At 39.5% G+C, this 22,862-nt stretch overlaps 1 protein-coding gene across 1 annotated transcript in view; it reads left to right on the top strand.

The window, feature by feature from the left end:
• Window positions 1-22,862, top strand: part of snd1 (staphylococcal nuclease and tudor domain containing 1) — a 167,892-nt gene that overhangs the window by 85,504 nt on the left and 59,526 nt on the right. Inside the window, exon 17 of the mRNA XM_007564010.2 lies at window positions 20,013-20,201. Coding sequence (XP_007564072.1) covers window positions 20,013-20,201 — 189 coding nt within the window. The remainder of the gene's footprint in view (window positions 1-20,012; window positions 20,202-22,862) is intronic.

Below are 22,862 nucleotides of genomic sequence, written 5' to 3'. Positions count from 1 at the left end.
ATAAATTCTATGCATACAATGTAAAGTGTGCTGTGCTACATAGTGCCATCCTCTTTCAATTATGAATGTCTTCAAACATTGTTAGAGCCCTCTAACCAGGCAGGCCATAACCCTTGATTTGAACACAAACTGTCGCTCCAGGAAGCACATACCCATAAAGGTCATGTTAAAGAAGGGGAAACGGGGGGAAAAAGACATGTTTTACCTCCTTACGGAAGAAGAGGCAAAACAAGAGCACCCTATTGTCCCATCATCCCTCAGTCTCAGATGATTTGTACAAGCCTCGTTTCCATTAAACTAGGTAGCAGTGTTGGTAATTGATGGCTGGTCAAGCTACCTTTGATGACGCTTGCGTGTGTTTGTGTCTGAGCCATAAACTGAGAGAGAGAGAGAGAGAGAGAGAGAGAGAGAGAGAGAGAGAGAAATACACATTGAAGGAGGAGAGAAAGCACGCCAGCTAGTAAAGGTCACACTGCCTGTAGTGCAGTACGTTATTCCCACTGGCACAGGAGTATAAAGCCAACTCCTATATTATACACAGACACACATATATGCGTATACGCGCGCACACGCACACGCATACACACACTTTCTCCTTGAGTTAACAGCTGTTGAATACGAAAAGGCTTCAATGAAGCACATGTAACAGTGAGGTGGCAGCCTCAGAAGTATGAGAGTTTTTCCTGTTATGAAAGAAATGTTTTTTTCCTCCTTGCCTTTCCACATGGATCCAGCAGCCATAAGGAGGGCATATCGATTTAGCACTAGGTGGGCAACTCATTTTTACCCTTTAGACAAATTTGGCTCCGTTATCATTTAACATGATGATCTAGATGTGGCTATCACTGTGTTCTGTTCTGCTTTTCTCTAGTGTTGTCTTAACTCTAGATGCTTACAGTTGAGTTCTACTGGAGTTATGAAAAGGTTTTCTGTCGCTCTTCAAGTGGATTATCTTCAGACTCTACCTTTCCAGAAACATTCTTTCTAATTATCTCAGTAGAGACTATCTGATGTTGATTTCTTCCCCTTTTACAGCTGCTTTATGAACATTTGGATTAATCTTAGTAAATTTGAATAAATTACATAATTAGGAAATTAAAGGTTAGTATTTATTCATTTCACTTTTGTCATCCAGTTTGTCCTGTTATTCAGAAATTCAGGGATGAATTTCCAGTTCACACACTGCTGAGACACTTCCCCTCTTGAAGAAAAGTATCCCCATTGCATGATGCCTTCACCGCCATATCTCAGAAACGTAGTTAATGTTATTTTGTGTTGATTTATCAAATATTAAAGATTATTGATCATTATGATTACCTCATAAAATTGACATGGTTGCATCACAAGTGATTAATGAAGCATTAAAGATGCAAGATTATTATTATTTTTTTCTTCCTTCCATTCACCTCTTGATTTTTGTATGTACTGTTAATCTTAACTACATTTAGGTTTTGCCACTCTGAACTCTTCCAAATTGAATAATGTTGTGCCCAAACCTAATCTAAATCTGATCCTTAACAATTAATATAAATATGAACTACTATGGGTGCACTGATAAATTGGCCCTGACTTCCTTAATTCTGTGCGACTTGCGATCAATCAATACTTGCATGTGAAACATATCTTATTCAGCAGTCTTATCTACCCTGTGCTGTCCCCATTTTCTCTGCCGTGATGTCTATATGTACAAAGTTAACAATAGTCACCCCACTGTTGCCAGCTTAGCTTGTAGCTACATTTATCTATTTTTCAGACAAAAATATCAGAATCCGCAAAAATGAAGGAAATTCATTAAAGTACAAAAAAGTCGTAAACCGTTTTCTTTTAAAAATGCCTTCTTGAAGTTCAAATTATGCTGTTATATCTGTGGTCATTAAAATGCAAGTCAAAAAGTGTGTCCATATGTTCAATGTAAGATGCATTTGAGAAAAGTTATCCGGACCCATTTTCTGATTTCATGTCGGATCAGTGAAATGCTTGCGCTGTCATGCCAGCTCAGTCCGCCTGCTGTTCGAGGCATACCCTCTGTTTATCACCCGAGGCTCAACAGAGCTAACCCTTGTACCAGTCAGACTGCATGGTACTAAGTGTTCTTAGGGGTTCTAAACGACCTACTTTGGTGTGGCCTGTCCACCAGCTATGCAAGGAGTATATGCAGTCAGTACTGAACCCATCCCCTAGGGTGAGTGCTAGTAAATCTGGGCTGCAGCCAATCACATGTAGGTCAACAGCCTGTGTCTGTTAGCATGCGCTTGCATGTTTGTATTGGTAGTTCCCTTTGGATGAATGGTCTGCAGTGTGGCATGCAGAAATAACAGCCGGATTAAAAGCGATGTCTAGCGATAGAACTAATGATATACAGTCAACAGGATTAAGGATTAGCAGTACAGGCATAATGATGATGTGGTTATTTGTATGGATATGCAGGAAAGATCCATTTTAGCGAAGTAAAGGAAGCGCAGAACGAGATGGAATTCTAGTTGGTGTGAAACAAATTTCAACAGGTCACCAAGCATGTCCTTCAATGATTCATAAATGATTTTGGGACGAGACGTTAAGTGTTGCAAAGATTCAAGTCAAAGTTCCCAACAACCCAAAATCAATTTTGTAAAGAATATATATATATATATTTAATTTCAATTGGACACCTAAAACTTTCATGTTAAAAATAAAAAGCAAACAAAAATAAGTCAACTATTGAATTATTTTGATTTCCCAGAATTAATTTGAGATTACATTCAGCACTCTCACCCAGACACACAATCACCTACATGGGGAAGGTCTAAACAGCTTGGTTGGGGATTTTCTTACTTCTCCCCCTCATTTTTATTACTCTTCCTCCCCCCCCACTTACAAACACACGCATATATAAATCTAATGCAGCAAATCAAAGGATTATAATAGGGTGTATTAGTGGCTTCCATCTGGCAAAATTGGATGAGTTTGCATTTCCTCCTGATACTTTTACTGGATTTGACCTTGTCTGGTCTCCACTCCACACATACTTACACTGATAACTATCCGCAGCACTGCACACAGAACACAGAATTATCTTTTCAGATAATGCAGTTAGGAAACAGATTTCCTTGGACTATGGGGGTTAAGCGGGTTAGGCTTTGCTTTTCATCTTTTCATTTGGTTTTTAATCTACTAACAAAATTATGAGTGACCGTTCCTTTACATTTTATCACCCTGAACGTGCTGTGACCTCTAAAGAATGCAAAAAAATGTGATATGATCTGCACAGATCTGGCACCACTCCAGTATAGAAATAACCCAGATTATTGTTTAATCCCTTGAAGTTCTCTCAAGCCCTCTGGGGGTCTTTCAAGTTTTTTCATAGCAGTATTTGTTGTTCTTTTTATGTACAGAAAGAAACTAGTTTTTAAAATGCATCTATTTCCAAATTCATTTGTGAAAAGCTTCTTGAATGGCGCCTGCTAAGATTTTTATTGTATGTACTTGCCGAATAAAATACCTGTCTCAATGTTGACTATTTTTCTTTAGCCTTTTTCTTCCTTTCCCCTCATCTTGCTTTCTTTTCTCAGCTTCTGCTTTAATTCTTTTTTCCCCCCACATCGTTAACTCCCTCATCCTGCATAAATACATACACATGTGACCTGAGTAGCTTCTCTCAAACGAGCGAAATGTCAGATCATGACAACAAAAGGCACACAAAAGATGAACACTTTTGCTCCTTTTCCACCCTTTACCCTGCTTTATTCAACCTTTGAGCTAAGCTAGCAGCCATTGTCTTGAGACTAATGGGCTTCATTATGATGAGCTCTGTTCATAGTGGCTGCCAGAATGGGGGGATTAGCCCTAGTGCTGTTAGTGGAAAGCAGAGGACAGATATAATAAGGTTAGCACTGTTGACCCAGTCAGCACATTCAGTGTAAACCAAATCAGTTCAATTCAGTTTGTTTTTATTTATTTATTTATTTATTTTAAATAGAATCAGCTCACAGCAGATACCATCTCAAGGCACTTTGCAAGACTGGTTCAATTGAGATCTACAAATATCAAATTAAATCAAATCAAATACAATTCAGTCAGACGGATCCAGTTGCATCCATTTCATTATATTGGTCATAACATGATAAACTAACATTTAGTTTCTATTGCATTTGGGAGGGAAAAAAATCCATCTGCACAAGCCCAGCCACACACTGGGCTAGTAACTGCAGTAATCCATTTTTCCAAGTAATTACATGGTGACGGTATAAAGGAGCAACTCTCTTTTTAACAAAGTTTTTACTAGCGTTGCACTGAGAAGTAGCTTGTATATTGAGTGCAGCAGATGCACTGTTCCACCAGTTGTTTGCTAAATGCTTCTGGCTAGTCTGAAGGAGCTGAATGGGGAAGACGTGGGCGAATGGTGCTTTGTAATGCAGAAGTTCAGAAGCTGGGAAACAGCAACTCCGAATAAGAGCTTCGTCTCAAAGGCCGCGCTCAGTCCCACCATGTGTTTTTGCAAAACACGTCCCACCACATGGGACCTGTTGCCACGGGAGATTAAAGGATTTCTCACTCATCATCATGTTATGATGTGGGAATAACATAATATCCCTTCAAAGTTGATTACCCATTTGATCATAAGAGGAAGCTTCTGATGCACCCAAGGATAACTTAAAGACCTCAAAAGTCATTCCTTTGGCATCAAGTTTTAAATTGTTTCACATGCAGCAAGATCAGAGCGGTAGTTTTTATTTTATTTTATTTTATTTATTTATTTTTATTCTGTCTGCTGTTTGAACTTCCTCAATTTTTCTTTGTAATAACCACAATTTCTGGAGCTCTTTTTCTTTTCTTTTTTTTTCTTGACACTTGGGATTTAGGAAACCTAACTCAGTGCGTCAGCCAGCACAGCATCAAATGTTCGGAGCTGCTGTACCTGCAGTCTCCAACAATACTTTGACCAGCTGTTCACCCAAGCAGGTAGCACACAAGGCAGGAAGGGGGGGAGGTGAAAAATGTGAGGAGGGGGCGGTGGGGGAACCTGAGTGGACATTGACGTTTTTGCTAAACGACCATGAAAAATCTAGAAGGCCGAGTTAATGTAAGAAAGAGCTAAGAGGAATGGAAATGGATCAAAGGGGAAAAAAGGGTACACCCCCCACTGTGTCGCTACACTACATGCGCACAAACCTCGCCATCTGAATTCTGGCCCCTTCGACCTTGCTTATGTGTTTTCTGTAGAAATGCAATCAGGGATTTCCCCCGGAGGTAGACTGTGGCCGGGGACCAGCAGAGTCCCCGCTATGAAAGGAGGGGTCAAAACAGCAGCAGGCAGCACTTTCTAAATTGAAGTCAATAACACAACAGGCCATTCTATCAGAGCCGGTCCTCCCACACAGCCTGCTTACAGTCGCTGAGGACAGAAGTGTAGAATGTTGATTGAGTTCTCCAAAGCAACCCTACGCGTGGCAACATGTGTTTGTGTAGGTGAACCCATGAGGAAAAAGGCGTCGGTGATGAAAGGTGTGGGTAGAAACTTTCTTATACCCTTTTTTCTTTTTTTAATGACTTAAAGAAATAAAAATAATTGCTTCCTCTGCAAGAACAATCCAGTGCTAAGGAATTGATCTGATATGAATTACTCTCAATTAGAAAATCTGCGGAGATTGTGATTACAATCCTGACCAAACGCTGAGCCTACACATAAAAGTGATTATTTTCCCACATCTTGCTGTTGTATGAAATCTTGCTAATGCAGGCATATTTGAGACACATGCACACGCAGCCTTATTTTGCTGTTAATCCCTTTCCGCATGTTAGCACTTCTACATAGCTTAGGGGGATTAAAAAGGGGGTATGGTTGGCCTTCTCGGAGCATGTCTAAAAAAAAGAAAAAAAAAAGGAGGAAAATTAGTGACTGGCAGGCAGACATCCGGCTGACACACCAGGCCCTGTGTGCGGTAAGCTGACATACTTTTGCATCTAATGATAACTACGTAATGATTGCTGGGACATCTGCACGGCATCAAAGAGGCACGGCTCGTTTGAGAGCTTGCACTTTTTGCTTGCATTTGCTGAGCTGAACGTTTAAAAAGTTGATCGACTGCAGTTTTAATACCCCGGTTTCCCAGCAGTGTGCTGATCTGCTTAGATTTGTTGTTTGTTTTTGTTTTTTTTTTCTTTTTATCGACTATTTTATGATCAAACCCTAGATTTCATTTTCTAGGATGGAAAACTTTTAATGGCTTGTGGTATAAAAACAACTTTTTTTGTGTTTTTCAAAGAAAATAATCATCCGTGAGGAATTTATAGGGGAAGGATGTTTATACCCACTTGTCGAGCTTTTAGGATGTTTATGTGGATCTTTGATAAGTCATTGCAAGATGAATAGATCCATGTAGCTCACAGGCCACTGCCTCCTACCCGTCATACTACTGCTCTTTCCCTGTATCCTGTCAATTCCCTCACTGATGGCATCAGTCTAGGTCACTTGCACCCTAGTTGTGTTTATTGGTGTGTGGCCCAGTTATTTTTTTCAATAAGCCCCCATCCCCCCCTTCTCGCCCCGCACGCACACGGCACACAGAGGACTGGCTTGACACATGGATGAACAGTGGTAATTTCCCTAGGCAGACATTGATTTCACTTTCATTAAACTGCCTTGCTTGACATCCTGATGAAAATCATAATTTTGACTCGAAACCTATCCCTTTATTTCTCTGACTTATTCACCTTATTTTTTATCTAACGTGACTGCACAATAACGGCTTATGGGCCAACCAAATTTCAGAAAGCTGTGGGAGAATTGATTTTGACAACAAACGGCATTGATTAAAGTTGATGCTGTCACACTCGCAGCACTGCAGCAAGTTTTCACTGTTTTAACTTTATTTAATGAGTGGAAGTGTCTATGAGCCTTTCGCTCCATCTTTGTTGTTCATTATCTTCTGTCATTTGTCTTATCCGTTAAAACAGAACTTTCGAACCATAACATGAACTGACGTTTTAAATTAAGTTACACTATTTTGACACCAGAATCTAATGAATGACTCATTACCAGATCTCTGCAGGACTTGGTGACACACTGAGGAGGTAATTCAGCCCGTTGGAGCAGGAATACATTCAAAAGTTGCAAGACAGATTGTCAATTTTGAGAACTCTGTGGAGGCTTTGTATTGAGCACTCGATTTGTACATGGATGTCAGAAATTCCTTCAAATAATCAAATCAAATTCAGAGTAAAGTTAGAAAGACAGAGGATCTAAACCCACCGTGAGGTTAATATCCAATAAGGTTGCCATAAATAAAAGATGGCAAAGTAGAATCAAATTTTTACACTTCTGTAGGTTTCTGTTGCATTAAATCAGAGCCACAAAGTTATCAAAAATGTGCAATTAATACTTCAGAAATGATGTTGGAGAAAAATCTTACTGCCTTTTACAGCCGTGGTGCAGCAGTGTTGGTCTTATTTATTTTTCAGACTTTTGGTTGGGTATTGCTCAGTGGTACGGTGCAAAGAATATCCCTAAAAACTAACAAAGCCCCTGATAAACACTGCTTTGAGTTTTCTTTTTTTTTAGAAAATTGAGATCTGCGCTTCTCTGCCGCCTACAGGTTATGGTTACCTCTGAAAGAACAGGCACACAATGACTGAGTGGAAGTGGCGTAAAGAAGTAATAAGTGGCTGTGATTCTATTGTGAAACGAATGTAGTCCATATAGTGTTGTGGAAAAAAATGCCTTTTTCAAGGAAATGTTTTCAAGTTATTTGCAAAAATGGTTGTTTTGTATGCATTCGTTTGGTTTAACTGTGAAACATTGTCAAGAGCTGTATTGTTTGGGTGAATTTGTTGAAATGTGCTAAAAACGTACCAAACAGACATCAACCAAGTTTGACTTGGTTTAAGGAATTATATTTGCATAACTCTGAACAACACAACTTTGCTTCTGTTTATAATTACACTGAAATACGTTGTGGTCTTCATATGGCCTTTGTGTTGTTCAGCAGTAAAAATGTACAATATTGCTTAGTCTAAGCAATGCAGGGAGCTAGAGGGGGAAAAAATAAACTGCAACATGGACTTTGACTGATTCACTACCTTGACTCATCACTCTCTATTAAACTAAATCAATCTAGATGTTGGAGATGGCAAACAAGTCGGCTTCTGGGAAAATGGTGTTACTGTCAATTTAAAAGACTTTGATACAGATGACCACTTTAGTCCTGCAGTGCCTTAACCCAAAAGCAAAAATGAAATGTAACTTTAATATTTCTGCTGGCTCTCTTCTCTACTCCTGTGCTCAGACTCTGGCCACAACCTGTCCCCTTCAGCTCTGTCATGTTCCTGCACTCTTAGGAGGCAGGAAATGGAACTGCGTGAACTGTCATTTATGACAAGTTTTGGCCTTTGTACTAGCAGCTCACTGTTGCAATATTAATCCTGATATCTTAGTCTTGTTTTCCACCATTCTTCTGGCGTAATTGTTTGTTCCCCGAATTTTCACATACATACATTCTTGAGATAAAGCTTTTACTTGTTACTTGACTGTCTTTTAATGGCTCTGTTCTTGGCCTGGTCTTATTTGTGCTTTATATTAATAGTTATCTGCACAAATGCTGATGTCTTAATTTATGCAGGTGGCAGTGATTTCTTGTCTAAGACGCATCTCTGACTACTGTATCTGCTCTGAATCAAGGTCGTTAATGATGTTTGTGAACAATTTCATTCTCAGAATATTAAACAGATCAGACGGTATTTAACTGTTGAATGGTAAGATTAAATGTTTTTTATACCTTGTCATTCAGAAATCAACAAGTTTGACACCTGCTTTAAGAGTCATGATAATCTACAATGCAAATGTTAATATCTGAAGGAACATCAAGTGTTTTTTTTTTGTTTGTTTTTTTATTAAATTAAGTTGCCCCATAAGCTAGCCTGGTACTACAGAATGACACATGCTTGTTTGATAAATCTGACTCTTAAACATCTTAACATGTTCTAATCGAGCTTCCCATTTCGACAGCGCTCCCTCTCATTAAAGTGTGCACATAAAGGTCGTCTTTTTCGACCACGAGCAGGTGCAAGAGTGGCCGTATTCTCATTTATTTGGCACACATTGCTCCTCTTAATCTCTGTGAAAGTCTGTGGTCAACTGTGTCAGAATTAAATTTGCCCCGTGAATGATCATTTCTAGTCCAGCAGTGGACTAACTGCATAGCTCCTAAGTTGCAATGATTTGATCTAATCAGTTCCCCCATCGTATCTTTCTCGCACACAATCACATGAAACCCACTGCAGATCCCATCTCATTTGTTGATCATCGCTGGCCATTTAAATGTGATTGTGTGCGAGCCAAGGTTGAATTAGATTGCCAAAAGTGAAGCATGACAATACAGCGATTTGTCTCGAGAGGGTTTTACCCTGCTTGTCGCTAAATAGGGTCAAAGCATTTTCTATTATATAATCTCTCACTACCTGTTGGCAAGAGGCATTATTAGCTGGCTCGATGTCTTCCCTAAGCGCCCACACAGGTGTCTTAAACAGAATGTTTCACCCAAACTGAGCCTATTGTTTTATGCTATCCCTTTAGAAAATAAATGTAGAACAAGAATAAAAGAAGTAAGATTGATCCTTCTGTCAAACTCTTGGCAGCCGCCTGCCTATTATGACGAGGCTTTTCCTGTACTTTATAGCGGCTCTGAGTAGCTCTTCAGTAGCTCTAATCCACCACTTGCTCTCAAACTCCAACCTCTACCTAAAAAACTCTCCAACCAGCCTTGCAGCTGTGCATGGCATCTCGTTTTGACAGGCACCCAGAAATTGACAAAAAGCCATGTTGAAAAATGCATCTGTCTCTTCTTTTCCTCTCCTTTTCTCTCGTTCTCGCTCTTTGTCAGCACAGCTAGGGTCTGGGAGGACAGAAATGGTTTTTTGAGTGACGCAAGCTGGCAGAGCCATTTGGCGTGTCAACTAGTGAAAGCGTCGAGAGAAGGAGGTGGAGACAAATGATGATTGTCCTATGCCCTCACTCGCATTTCCTCGCCATCTCTTCTCCCGGCGGTCATAGAGCTCTGGTAATGTCGCCAAAATCCAAGAGGGTGTAAATTTTGTTGTTTTTTTGTTTTTTTTCAGTGCTGTGCAAGATATTTACTGCTTAAATCCAATTCCCTCCCAATTAATGCATTAAAAATCATCTCTAAGATCAAACATTTTCCTTAAGACATTACTTGTAAATTAAGTTTCTAAGTTGGAATTGAAGTAGGAATAGTCGCTAGTCGTATTCGAATCTTTGTCTGGCTGTTGCCTTGTTATCTAAAAATGTTCCTCTCTACTACAGCGGTGCTGTTGAAGTGATTGGCTTTCAGGACAAATTACTATTCTATTCAAATTCCCCAAAGTCCTCTGCCGCCCACACACGAGTTAGCTCAAAATGCAACAGCATAACAAATTGTTTCCTACATTGCTGAAAAACCATGTACTGACCTGAATTTAACCGTTTTCATGTGAATTTGAATTTTAAACCATTAAACTTCAAGACAGGGCTATATTAGTTCATTTTATCTGTTAGCCTTGACAAGGGCTAATTGCATAAACTATTTAGGATTGTTTAACTGTGATCCGACACTGCCAACATTCAACAAAACCTTCAATAAAATTGGTGCAGTTTAGCTTTGGCTTGGAAATCAGGTATGTCAGCTGGTCTGGCTTGGCTCTGCTGATCTGTGGATGAAGCTTAAGTTTAATACTGTAAGCAAATGACAATTAGGCTACTGTTACATGGTATTGTTCTACATGGTACTGTTCAACACTTTGGCTACCTCTTACCACTTGAACATAAGGTTTCTAATTGCTTGTGGTTGCACCAAAACATGCCAAGCTTGTTGGTGTAATAAGATGGTCACTTATCAAAAATAAGTCTCATGTACTACTACGATTTTAGTCTTTAGACTCATTATCATTTTTGATGCCTAAAATTTAGCTGAATGTTCTAAACTGCACAAGATTTTCACAAACATCTAATAAAGGAAGTGTTATACTTATTTAAAAATGGAAAAAGCTTTCTGTAGTTACTAGTTATTTATACATTCATTTCTAACAAACAGATTTCCCTACCGCTGTGTACTCCCCTTTGTATTCTGCTGCCCATCTAAAATATGGCACCATTTAAATTGCAATCTCCTAATTTCAGGGAATGGATGATCTCCCATTTTATTAGCTCTCAAAATTAGTTGTAAAAACATGCCACTGTCATTTCCACTTCCCTCGTGTCTTTCGTTGCTGCGCTGCACATTGATTGCAAGATAATGACCAAACTCCATTGGCTCTGCACTTGGACGTGTAAATGGATTTGTTGGAAAGCAGTGCTATCATTTTGCAAGGCAATGTAGCTTAATGCCCTCTCCAATAATTTTGACCTCTCCTTTATGTGCTCAATGTGGCTTGACTTTTCCCACAGAGTTTTACTGCTTTAGGCAGCAATTTTGAAGATCTGGACTTTTGCCTCTCCTCATGGGTTTACAGCACCCTGGGGGCTTCTGAATATCTTTTCTCCAGAATACGATTTACCCCTTGGGAACCAAGTCCAAAATACCTAAAAATTAAATGACATTGCATCTACTACTGTTTTCAACTTTTTTTTTCTTTTTTTTTTTCACATCCATTTCAAGTCTCGGATTGCTGTGACAACAACTCGATAAGCACAGTTCTGTTTGTGCTTTACAGCCTGTGCCACCATCCAGTTAAGAAGGAATTATATGATATTAGTAATAATACAAATGTAGCTCAATATTCATCGATCGGCATGCCATGTCATCCCTCTCTTAAAATGAGATGGATTGTAGTTATTGCTGTTATTGATTTTAATAACCAGGATGTTGCAGCCTTTCTCGTGCTCCGCTGTGTTGAAATCTGAGCTTTTCTGCCATCTGGATAACAAATAATCTATAAACCAATTTAACTACATGTTTAGCATGATCAGGTTTGCTGACTTGAGCATTTTGTTAATCTTGGCGAAAAGAAATATTTCAAAGTAACTTGTTAAAAAGCTATTTCAATACTTGTGCATGTAAAAACCTGTCTGTGATTTATTGGTGGAATTCTTAATGGATTTTGTAATGATGTAGCCTCCAGATCTGAACAGTGCACAAAAGAAAATACGGAACAAAGTTTCCTAGTAAATTCATAGTATTTGTATCCATGCTAAAAAAAAAAAAAATTGACATAAAACGTACTGACAGCTGGAAATTTAAATGTGGCGTAGGAGAAATTTAGCCGTGAAAAAATAGTGTAGGAACCCACGCATTGGAGACAAGAGGATGAGAATCATCCAGGTAATTCACTCAAGTAGGAGGCAGCGAGGGGCATTGTGTTGGTTTAAGGATCAACCAACCTGACAACGCTATTGATTCATTACAAAGGCCAGATAGAGACCGACAAACCGATGTGGAATCTTGTCGGTCAACATTACATTGCAAGAGGTTTCGTATTTCTCAGTGTCACTGACCTTTTCGCTGTGTTGGGGCTTACCAAAGACTACAGCGACGTAGCAGCTGCAGTCTCAGTAACAGATGTACTGTAAAAAACATTATAATAATAATAATAATTCTACAAGCTCATGGCATTGGATTATCTTCTTTATTAAAGTCCATAACTCTCAACACCTTTGTACAAGTAAAAGAATGCAGTCATTTCTTTGTTCTTAGATTTAATGCCACCAGCAAAGACACACATTTCTTTTGACAATAGGCCACTTAAAATGCCTGGTGCAGTCAGCTTAATCCCTCCAGCAGAACAACATTTCATAATTTATTGCTTTACTTTGGTGGCCAACTGTGAGTCATTTGGAGGGCAACACACAAGAGTTAGGCCTGCTTGAGCCAAAAAGATGCTCGTGGCCTTAAACTGGGCTTTTATTTTTGAAGTTCGGATATGAATGAAAATGGCAGTTGGTCTTTAAGTCCGACCAAAATAGAAATCTGAAACTGAACCAGCTGAGGTAATAAATTTGTTTTTTTTGTTTTTCTTTCAGTAATTAAATGGTTGGCAGTGTGACCATGCTGAACTATCACCGGAGAGACACTTATTCGAAGGATTTATGAAGTGCCTTAAAGACCACTACTGCAAAAAAAGTGCTGCTTGCATTTTTATCTCCACTTTTGTCTGCCAGGCTACTCAAACACTTATGTCAAACTTGGAATAGCTATCACTTAAAAGGTCTCACAAGTCGGAAAGAATCGAGCGACAACATGTAATTTAATCAAATTGTTTTCCGCCCACCAAGTACTCTCTATGTCCACAAACCGTCGGTACAAAACCTGGGTATACTCATCTGCTTAGTCAAAATAATGATGTGGGGCAAACATCAATTATCTATTGATGAAAGCAAATCTCATTAATGGTCATCAGGCCGGTTTAATGGTGGGAATCATGCTTGCTTTCCTAACCATTAAGGGCCTTTGCCATTTGAGAAGAGGGTTGACTTTCCATTTCCCGTTCCCTAACAGACAGCAGCCTGCTACTGACAGTGATGCATGGGACCTCCTGAGTCACATTGATCACTCTTGGAGAGACGTGCACACACCTGTTCCTGTCCAACGTGGACGTTTGTGCATCAATGTCAGGCCTGCTATATTTTGTTTGTACATACTTGGGGGGGTGGGGAGAAGAGCAAAGTCTGTACAAACAATTTCCTTGTTCATCCTCAACTTGATGCTTAACTGGTTTCATTATCAAATAGACAAGTGAAAGTAAAATAGTGACATTGACCTGAGGCTACTAATAGTTTGCCATAATAGCTGTGAGAACTTCCCCCCAACCCGGATTTTACTACTGATGTTATTATAAAATGTGGATATGATTATCTTTAATCGTGACTCAGCCATCAAATCGTTATGTCAGCTAGATTGAAACCCATTTCAGATGTCAGTTGGAGTGTATGATACTGCTGTTCAGACTACAGTTAAAGCCAGTCTGTACTTTTCAACACATTCCAAGTAAAAATAAATATATTTTCTAAGCATAATAATGAATTCAAATTCTAGTGAAAGAGGGTAATTACGTAACACCGATGTCTGATATGAGCAAATATAAAAGAATACAATGGTTAATTTTTTGCCACAGAGATAAATTTCCATTTTGAAATTATCGCTGCAGTTAAAAAGGTCAGCAGTTTGCCACCTGGTTCAGTTTTACTCTGACTGCTGCTGCACTTTCTATCTTTCCATGTGAAGATATTTTTTTTAATTACAGGCTCCATTAACACCCTATTTACATCCCTGCCTGATCTGTGCCATTAAGAAATCAATAGGGGTTTAATTCATTAATTTATTTTCCTCTTTCCCTGTTTGTCTGGTTCTCCTTTTTTTTATTTTAAGGTGATCTATATTTATAGATTACTTCTGGAACCAACTGGCCTTTTCCCCTCCTCACTGTTCGATCACAGTAACATACCAACACATTTAGCACGTTTCATATAAATGGGTGGCTGGCACATGGCATTGTGTTGCTTCAGAAATGCCTAGTCCTGAAAAACATTTATAAATGCTATGAAATCATACATGTGTGTGCATACAATCATTTCCAATGTATTACATGTCACTGTGTCCCATTAACGGCCCATTATGAACCTTTAGTAATGACCGTGAGTGCTGGTAATTGACTGTTGAGGGATTTCTTGAAGGTCACCATTTGCTGTTTGGGGCTTCCCACCCTTTCCCCCCCAATCAAATGGTGTTAAGCAACTCTTTGAATAAAGCACAAGTCATCCAGTGATGTTTCCCCTGATTTCTGCTTAGCATCCAATAACAGTTCTATTATGTCACATAGTCTAATGCATATTGCATTACTAATCTCAAACTTCCACTTACAGAAGCACATTTCAGAGTTGGTTTGTAGCGTTCCTTATACGAAGCTGTCAGCAACTCCTTCACACTGTTTTCATCACCGTGTAGTAATGGGCTAATAAGTTGCTTTCTGCTCAGATGTTGCTCTTGATCATTTGAGTCGGTGTGCAATTTTTCTTTCCGTAATTATCACCAATAAAAAAAATGAAATTACTGAATAGTATTGGCTTTGATCATCATTGACAAATCAGAACTTTAATTGGCTTGAGATTTAATTGGTTTCTTATTCTGCTGAATGAGCAAACCACTCGCAGCAGGTGGGGTTTATTCAAGTACTTTTATTTTCTTACATTTGTTCTTTTTTTTTTAAGGGTCACAATGGATATAAGGAGGAAGTAAAATAGTAAAAAAAATAAAATCTGTGCGGTTATTGTTTCTAGGAGTTACAGTATCAAATTTACTACTCAGAAATTGATGTTTTATGTTTTAAGCGCTGGCAAATAGAGTTGAGAGTGCCAGCAAGGTGGGGGAAAACGGTAGCAACAAAAGGAGCTGCCGCCTTGTTACTTAATGAGAATGAATGAAGACATTCCCAAACATCTGTCTGCCAGTTTGTTCTCCTTGTGTTCTCTGCACATTACAGTCAACAAGGTTGGCATAGACTTCCTCACATTCCAGCTGTCCATCTCACACACACACACAGACATATTGTGTGTGTGTGATGGACACACACACACACACACACACACACAAGAGTCAACACAGGCTGGCTGTCCAACAAATGGATGCTGAATTTGCCTCCATCCACACTGTGGCCTTTAAAATGTTTACGATCCAAGCTAGTAATGCGACACGTGCAAAGTTAAATCTCTGTGATCTCATTGAAACATGCACTAAATTTTATGTGAATTATGGCAGAGCCATTTCCAGAAATGATTGCAAGCTTTAACTGACCAATTAATCTCCAGCTTTGCTTGTAATTTGTAAAGACCGTCCTTTCTTTTCCTGATCAGAGAATACATACAAACACAAGCTACGCCTGGTGCACGTCCTGCCACGTTGGACTCCTAAATGGCTTTGTACCATGATTGGGACCACAGTGATCTCCATCAAGCCTACTTTGCTTTTTATTTTTTTATTATACACATATATTTTGGATGGGATGTGATCAAGAGAATTCTTATTAGTTGCCAATGTTTTAGTGAGTAGTAGATAATGGCTACATCAAATTACTTTCTGCTGTGTAAGCATTGGCAATTTTCCCCTAAAATAAAATGAGTCTTGTTACTTTTCAATTAGGAGTTGAATCTGAAGAATGAACTTCACATTTCCATTGAGATAAGAACTACACTTAGAAAGATAAGATTATTTTTTTACATAATAAAAGCATACCTAATGCTAATTATCCTCACTATTATCATAAAAAGCCTCACTATTAATTTATCAGAAGTTTTATTGACAAGACTTGAAGCTAACTAAAAGTTGCCACGTTTCTTTTTTTTTTTTTCGTCTCATACAGTTTTCTTTAAACGTAGCTGACTGTTGGATCTCTTGATTTGCCAACAGCTTCTTGGCCGACTTGGAGGTTTCCATTAGGATGCGCATTTTCTTTTCTGGATTTAAACACAATATTAAAAATATCCAAGCAAAATTCAGATTACTTTGAGAAAATCACTCAAAGGCCTAAACCAAAGGTTCATTTTGACTAGACAATAAAATCCAGCAAGGCAATTTGACGTGGACTGGAGAGCAAAGAGTTTCTTTTTGAAAAGTCTAAAGCTAAAGCTTGTTTCAAGCTGCTTGCTCCATTATTTTTTGTTCAGTATTTTACACTCGCAAGAGCCGTCACCTTCTGCAGTTTTCTTTTTATGTTACTATTAATTTTGAACAGCCAACTCCATTAAACAAGTTGGCTTAGCCGTTTTTCCACTTAATTTGTACCAAATAACTCTTTTGCACTCCCAAAAAACACTGACGCGCTTGTGTTTCCACACGTGCACACAGTCACAGCCTTCATATGCGTGTGCGTTTCACCTTTTCTGGTTCCTGTCCGCTGTGTCGACACAATCCCAGCATTTATGAGATTACCAAAGCCCATTTGTGTTCCGGCGGGAGCCATCTTGGCTCGAAGGAGGCCTCAACTGGGAACCATCTGGGCTCTGCTCTAAGCAGCTTCCTCTCCACCTCCCCTTTCCTTTCTACGCTGAGACCAAACCTATTTAAATTTGAAAGGAGAGGAACTCAAATTCAGCATGAAACTTTAAAATCAAGCCTTCCCATTATGAATGGGTTCTTCATGCAAAGGAAGGAATGTTGGAACGGTTTTAGGGGATGCGTCTCGCGGGAAGCGGTAATCCTTACAGGGGATATTTTAACAGTAAATTCAGCTTTTGAATGCTTGGAGGGGAGAAAAAAGTACTCTGAAAGATGTAAAAATGTGACGTTCCTCACATACGTTTTCATTTCACAGCCTTGACTGAAAATTATGTAAAACTGAATTAGCAGAGACAGCTTTATAGTACAGGAGCAGATGGGAAATATCTATATATTTCATTCACTGGGAGACATTTTTAGAAAGCTTTTGGTTATGAGACAACTTAAAGGTCACGTTATGCTAAGCCGCATGATTGAATAAATAGTAATCTTTCAAATCCAAATGTTACAATCAAGTTTAGTTGGATTGTATTTCATTTTTTATTAGCCTGATTAGTATTTCTGAAATTCCAATTTGAACATGTTTAGCTAAACAAGCCAGTGGACTGCAATAACTAAACCTTGATTAAATCCTCCTACTTAGGCAATCTTCTGAGCTGCATCCATGAACAAGACAAGGACCCTTTGTGGAACATTGATCAGTCAATTTCCACATCTTCTCTACAAGCTTAAGTAGTCCAATACACTTCTCCTGATCTCTTATTCAGCCTTTGCGCTAAATGAACTCATCCTTTTTAATTTCACCTTTTGGCGTGAGTATTAGCCTCCTCCCTTCTCACTGTTCAGTTAAATACCAGTTTCGCTTTATTTGATGAGCCTTTCGAGGTCAGTGGTCCTGGTGCTCATAAATCTGACATTTTTACTTTCACTCAGGATCTCACATTTGTTCACTTTCCTGACTTCTTCATGTATTTAGTCGGACAGTTTTTGTATTATTTGTTTTTTTTTTTTTTTATATTATGGCCACACAGAAATGCTTTTTTCCAGAGGTTGTGTATTTGACAAGGTAGTGTTGGTTTTGGCCTTTTGTAAATGCGAAGTCAATTCATGTAATTTTACTGGTGTTCAGAGGATGTGCTGACGTTCTTCAGGAAGCCTGTTTGCTTTTAATAGCGCTCCGTTCCTGCGTTAACACCGTCCCTGTAGGTGTTGACTTGAGCCATGCAGTCATCTTGTAATCATCAGTATGCTGTTGTCAGTGGCTGGCTAATTTTCCTTCCATAAGGTTAGCGGTATGTGGTAAATGAAGTTTCCTGCCTGAGTGTTCTGGGAAACAAAGCAGACTAATTTGTTCTGGTATTAGTCGAGAAGTCGTTGTCAGCATTGCCCATGACTCTCGTTTGTTTTATTTGTTTGTACTTTTGCATTTTTACTGAACTTGTAGACATATTTTCTCACTTGCCTTGCTATTTAGATTCCCTACAACACTTATCACTAAGGCACTAGAATCTCAGAAAAATTACATTTTCGTTATCCAGATTTTTTTTAAACATCTGATTCAGAGTGTTGTTTTTTTTTTTTTTTTTCTCTCTGATCTGAAATTGGCATGCATGTGGTTTTGGCCTTTTTTCACTTTTTGCCCACTTTTCCATTTCACATTGTAATGTGTGAAGGCCAAACAGTTTCTTTTAGCATCGTTATGCAAGTGGCTTTGCACTTTAAGACCAGAATAAAATGAAGATGGTTGTAAATTGCAAAAGGAAGAGGGATGGGCAGTGAAATAAAGCAGATGATGCGGAGGCAGACAGGATTTTGGTGAGCTTGCATGTTTTATTCAGGACCTGAGAGGTTAGGGAGGATTGCTCCTTGCGCTTGTCTTGTATAATGATTTTATTTTTGATTAAATCAAAATAAATCTCTGGACACACGGGATAAAATCCAATTATTAAAGGAAAATGTTAAAAATCCTTATCCAGTTCAGGTTTAATTTATCAAGGCGTTATGGATTTTGATGTGCAGATGATCCCATGTAGTCCAGACTTCTTAAAACTAGTCCTTTTTTTTTTATAGCACCAATGGAAATCTTGAAGCAGATGCTAACTTTAGCCTTGTTAGAGGCCCTAAAAAGTTGGCTCCGCCAGTAGGCTGTGAATCTGTGCTTAATAATAAAACATATAACGCACGCTGCAATAAAAGCTTTTTTTAACTGTAGATGAGAACAAGACAGAGCCGTTTCCAAACCTAATTCCCTTCAGATTTCCCTTGTGACTGCGGGGCTAAGCAGTTCAAGTCTTAATTACTTGACTTCTCCCTATCTTGAAAGCACACCTGTCCTCTGACTTTATCGCTGACTTTCGTTTTTTAAAAAAAAAAAACCTATCCTTGATCATCCATCACTTCTAAAACAAACTGTTATGGATAGATAATTAGTCTGAATAGACAGAATTTGGTAATAGTCTATCAAGAGCGACTTTGCGAGACCCGTTCTACTTTGTCAGCAGTGTAAGGTCCTTTGTTGTCCTCATTTGTTTACTTAAAGGAGTCGGGGCTCGGGCTGTTACTAATTGAATATGATTTACGTTGTTGGGGGGGAGGAGAAAAAAAAAAGTAGCCTGGTGATGTTTAGAGACTTAATTAAGTTTGAAGTGCATGTGGAGCACTCATTTAAAAACCCTAACAGCCTGGCCTGTTTGCGGAGGTTCTTCGGTTCCCGTTGTTGGTGTGAATAGACGCGCTATTGAAAGCAGAAAGAGCTTAATTAAGAATGTCAAGGACTGCAGTGAATCTGAAGACAAGAGGGCAATCCTGTGTTTTGTGTTTGAAGAAAGAAAAGAGAAGCCCGTCTCCAGTCAGAGCACTCACTGGGATATCGGGAGCCGAGCAGTTGAAATGGGATCGGTCTGTTTGATACTTCATCATTAGAAAGCCCCCAGGTCTCCATTGATGAAAAACTGCCTATTTTTCAGAATCTCAGAGCATTTTATTTGCTACTCCCAGTACGTAACAACAAAATGAGAATGTTTGTCTTATTTTCTTCTTCTTCTTCTTCTTGTTTCCTAGGTTGAAGTTGAAGTGGAGAGCATGGACAAAGCGGGCAACTTCATTGGCTGGCTGCACATTGAAGGCGTGAATCTGTCTGTGGCGCTGGTAGAGAACGCTCTGTCCAAGGTCCACTTCACAGCAGAACGCAGCGCCTACTACAAAGCGCTGGTTTCAGCCGAGGAGGCGTGCAGACAAAAGAAAGAGAAGGTAGGCCTCGTTATCAGCGGAACTGAAACTACTGTACATACAGTCGGAGAGGTTTCTCTGCGAACTGGACCTCCAAGTCAAAAAGCGGGCCTCATGAAGCTGTCGTGACGTGAACATCCTTCACTGTAATGCCACTGTAAATTTCATTCAGGCAGAGCACAGATAGCATCTCGGTTAGTTTCGTTTTGGTGCACTGAAGGCTCAGGACATGAGCCTTCATAGCCAGTAGTGCCATTTCTCCCGGCGCTCTTATTGAAACCCACAGTTGTCACTGGAACCAGCAGCTTCAAGAATAAAATCAGTATTTATTTAGCTTCCTGTCAAGTTTGAGATGTGGTGTCCTAGGCATGTCTGCAAGTTTGTCAGCCCAAGGTTTTATATCTCGCACGATTTAAGATGTCAGCCCTCCTGAAACATCAATGTATGTTTGGAATCCAGTGACGGAAGTAAAAGTGGAGATGTTTGAGAATATTAAAATTCAAATTAATTACTTCAATTTATTTAAGTAATTCATTGATTTATTGGTCTGGAAAGTTCACTTTAATATTTTTGCTTGTGAAATTTTTTTATATCTAAATTGCTCTGCTTTCCGTTGAACTATCACCTTACTTACATTGTCAGTTGTGGCTGCAGGTAGACAAAATGTGAAAATGTTCTCTGTGAATGAACACCGCACTGTAAATTGGTCGACAATGCATTAACGCGCATTCAGAAGCCGTCGTATGTCGAGCATCACTGTTGGGAAGTTCCTCCATGCAGGCTTTGCAAATGGGCACATTTGCTGTTATCATTGAAGCTGTCTATCCTCAATGGGAGTTGTGTGATGGATGGTGGCCCCCCTCACTCTGATCCTGATCTCGCCTTGCATTTTCATTATGGCTCCACGAGTCACCTCTGGCAGATGCACAAAGTGCCCAGCCAGCTGTCAACGTTGTCCTCCTTCTCTCTATCTCTGTAACTTATTTCTTTCACTTGCTCCGTCTTTCTCTCTCTCCCACTCTCTACTTATTTGGGTCCTTGAGGACACACAAATGCCTCCTCATCCCATATAAATGTGATGTATCGCCGGAGCTAGGAGGAGGTTGTTCTCTCTGCCTCCAAAGAATCTATCATGTTCGTAGTTGCCGTGTTCCTACAGTGTTGTTTGCTTTCGGCTCTCTTCTTTTTGTTGCAATTACTCTCCATCTGTGCCCCCCTCCCCCCATGCCCCCTCCTTCCTCTACATCTCCTCCCCCAAAAACACTGGCAGCAGGAGATGAATATCTGGAGAGTGGTCTGCAGGTGAACCTTTGCTTTTTCTTAAAAAAAAAAAAAAAGAAAAAAGGGAAAAAAAAAAGTCTTGCTACCCATGTGAACACCCAGTCCCTGCCATGTTAAATCTGACCACACATTCCCTGACACCTCTAGGAATTTCACTCCAGGTTTCCAGGTCCTGTTCCGCCGCGCTGAGACAGACTGACTTGGAACACAAGGTTTTCATTCGAACTGACCTGAGGGAAGGCGGCAGAATGGGGGCCTGCATTGACCAGACAGATGGTGATTATGGTTGATGTTAGTGTGCCAGAGGCATCAGCGGACAGATCAGCTACTGCCCGATTTGCTTCGTTGCGAATAGTTTCGTGTTTGTACAGTACAGCGCCCCTCGGTTGCATTCTGCACACTACGCAACTCCAAGGCAGATGAGGTGGGACTTGGAGCTCTAATTAACCCTTGGAGACCACCTTGAGAAAAGCTGAGAGCCCGGCAGTTTATTTCAGTCTTTCTCTTTTGAAGTAGTGGCTGGCTGGTCCGTGTCTGTGTGTAGGCTGTGGTAAGGTAGGGCACACTGCATCCTTTCCCGTCTCTCTTCCTCTTTTCTCATCGCCTTCTCTTTATTGTCCCTGCGGCTGTAGATGTGGAAGACATCAGTCGTTGCTGTGTCAGGCATCTCTACAAGAAAACAAGGTTGTCCTAATAAACTGAGGATGCGCCAGAGCTTGTGCGCGCTTACACACACACACACACACACACACACACACACACACACACACACACAAAAACACAAACACACGCGTTTATTAAGGAAAAGTTTGCGTTGGTGGACCAGCTGGGACTCCGGTCAACAAAGGGGGAAGAGAAGCTTGCTGCTGTAGCATCCTAAACCAAAACTGCTTAGCTGGAGTGTCTTAAGTGAATATGAGATTTTGCTAAAATGAGACCAATGGGACAAAGTGATTATGTTCTAATTGAGGAATTCCAAAGGGTTGGAAGACGAGCCTTTTCCAGAGCTCAGCAGGTTTTAATCTTGCCCATCAGCTCCTCTTGGAACAATATTTGGAACAGCGCTCACAGCAAATTAAACTCTCCCTACATGTACGAGACATGACTTGTACATCTGGGTGCCTTTCCGAATCTCTTTGCTCTTCAATTATTTTTTTTTTCATAGTTGATATGCATACAGTGGCAGTCAGAAGTATAAGTGCATTGGGCATGAATACAATATTACTTTTGGGCTTTAAATTATGAATTTCAACTCTTCCTTTTTCAGAATTGATAGAAACTTTGAATTTGAGGTCGAGATTCCCTAATCAACACCGATTCAGACATCCATTTATAGTCTATTTAAAAAAAAAAAAAAAAAAAACAAAAAATAAAAAAAATATATATATATATATATATATA

Source organism: Poecilia formosa, unplaced genomic scaffold, assembly GCF_000485575.1.
Source record: "Poecilia formosa unplaced genomic scaffold, Poecilia_formosa-5.1.2 Scaffold154, whole genome shotgun sequence".
In the NCBI taxonomy this organism is placed as follows: Eukaryota; Metazoa; Chordata; class Actinopteri; order Cyprinodontiformes; family Poeciliidae; genus Poecilia; species Poecilia formosa.
Note: the sequence above shows the minus strand (reverse complement) of the source record. Positions and strands in the feature narration are given on the sequence as shown.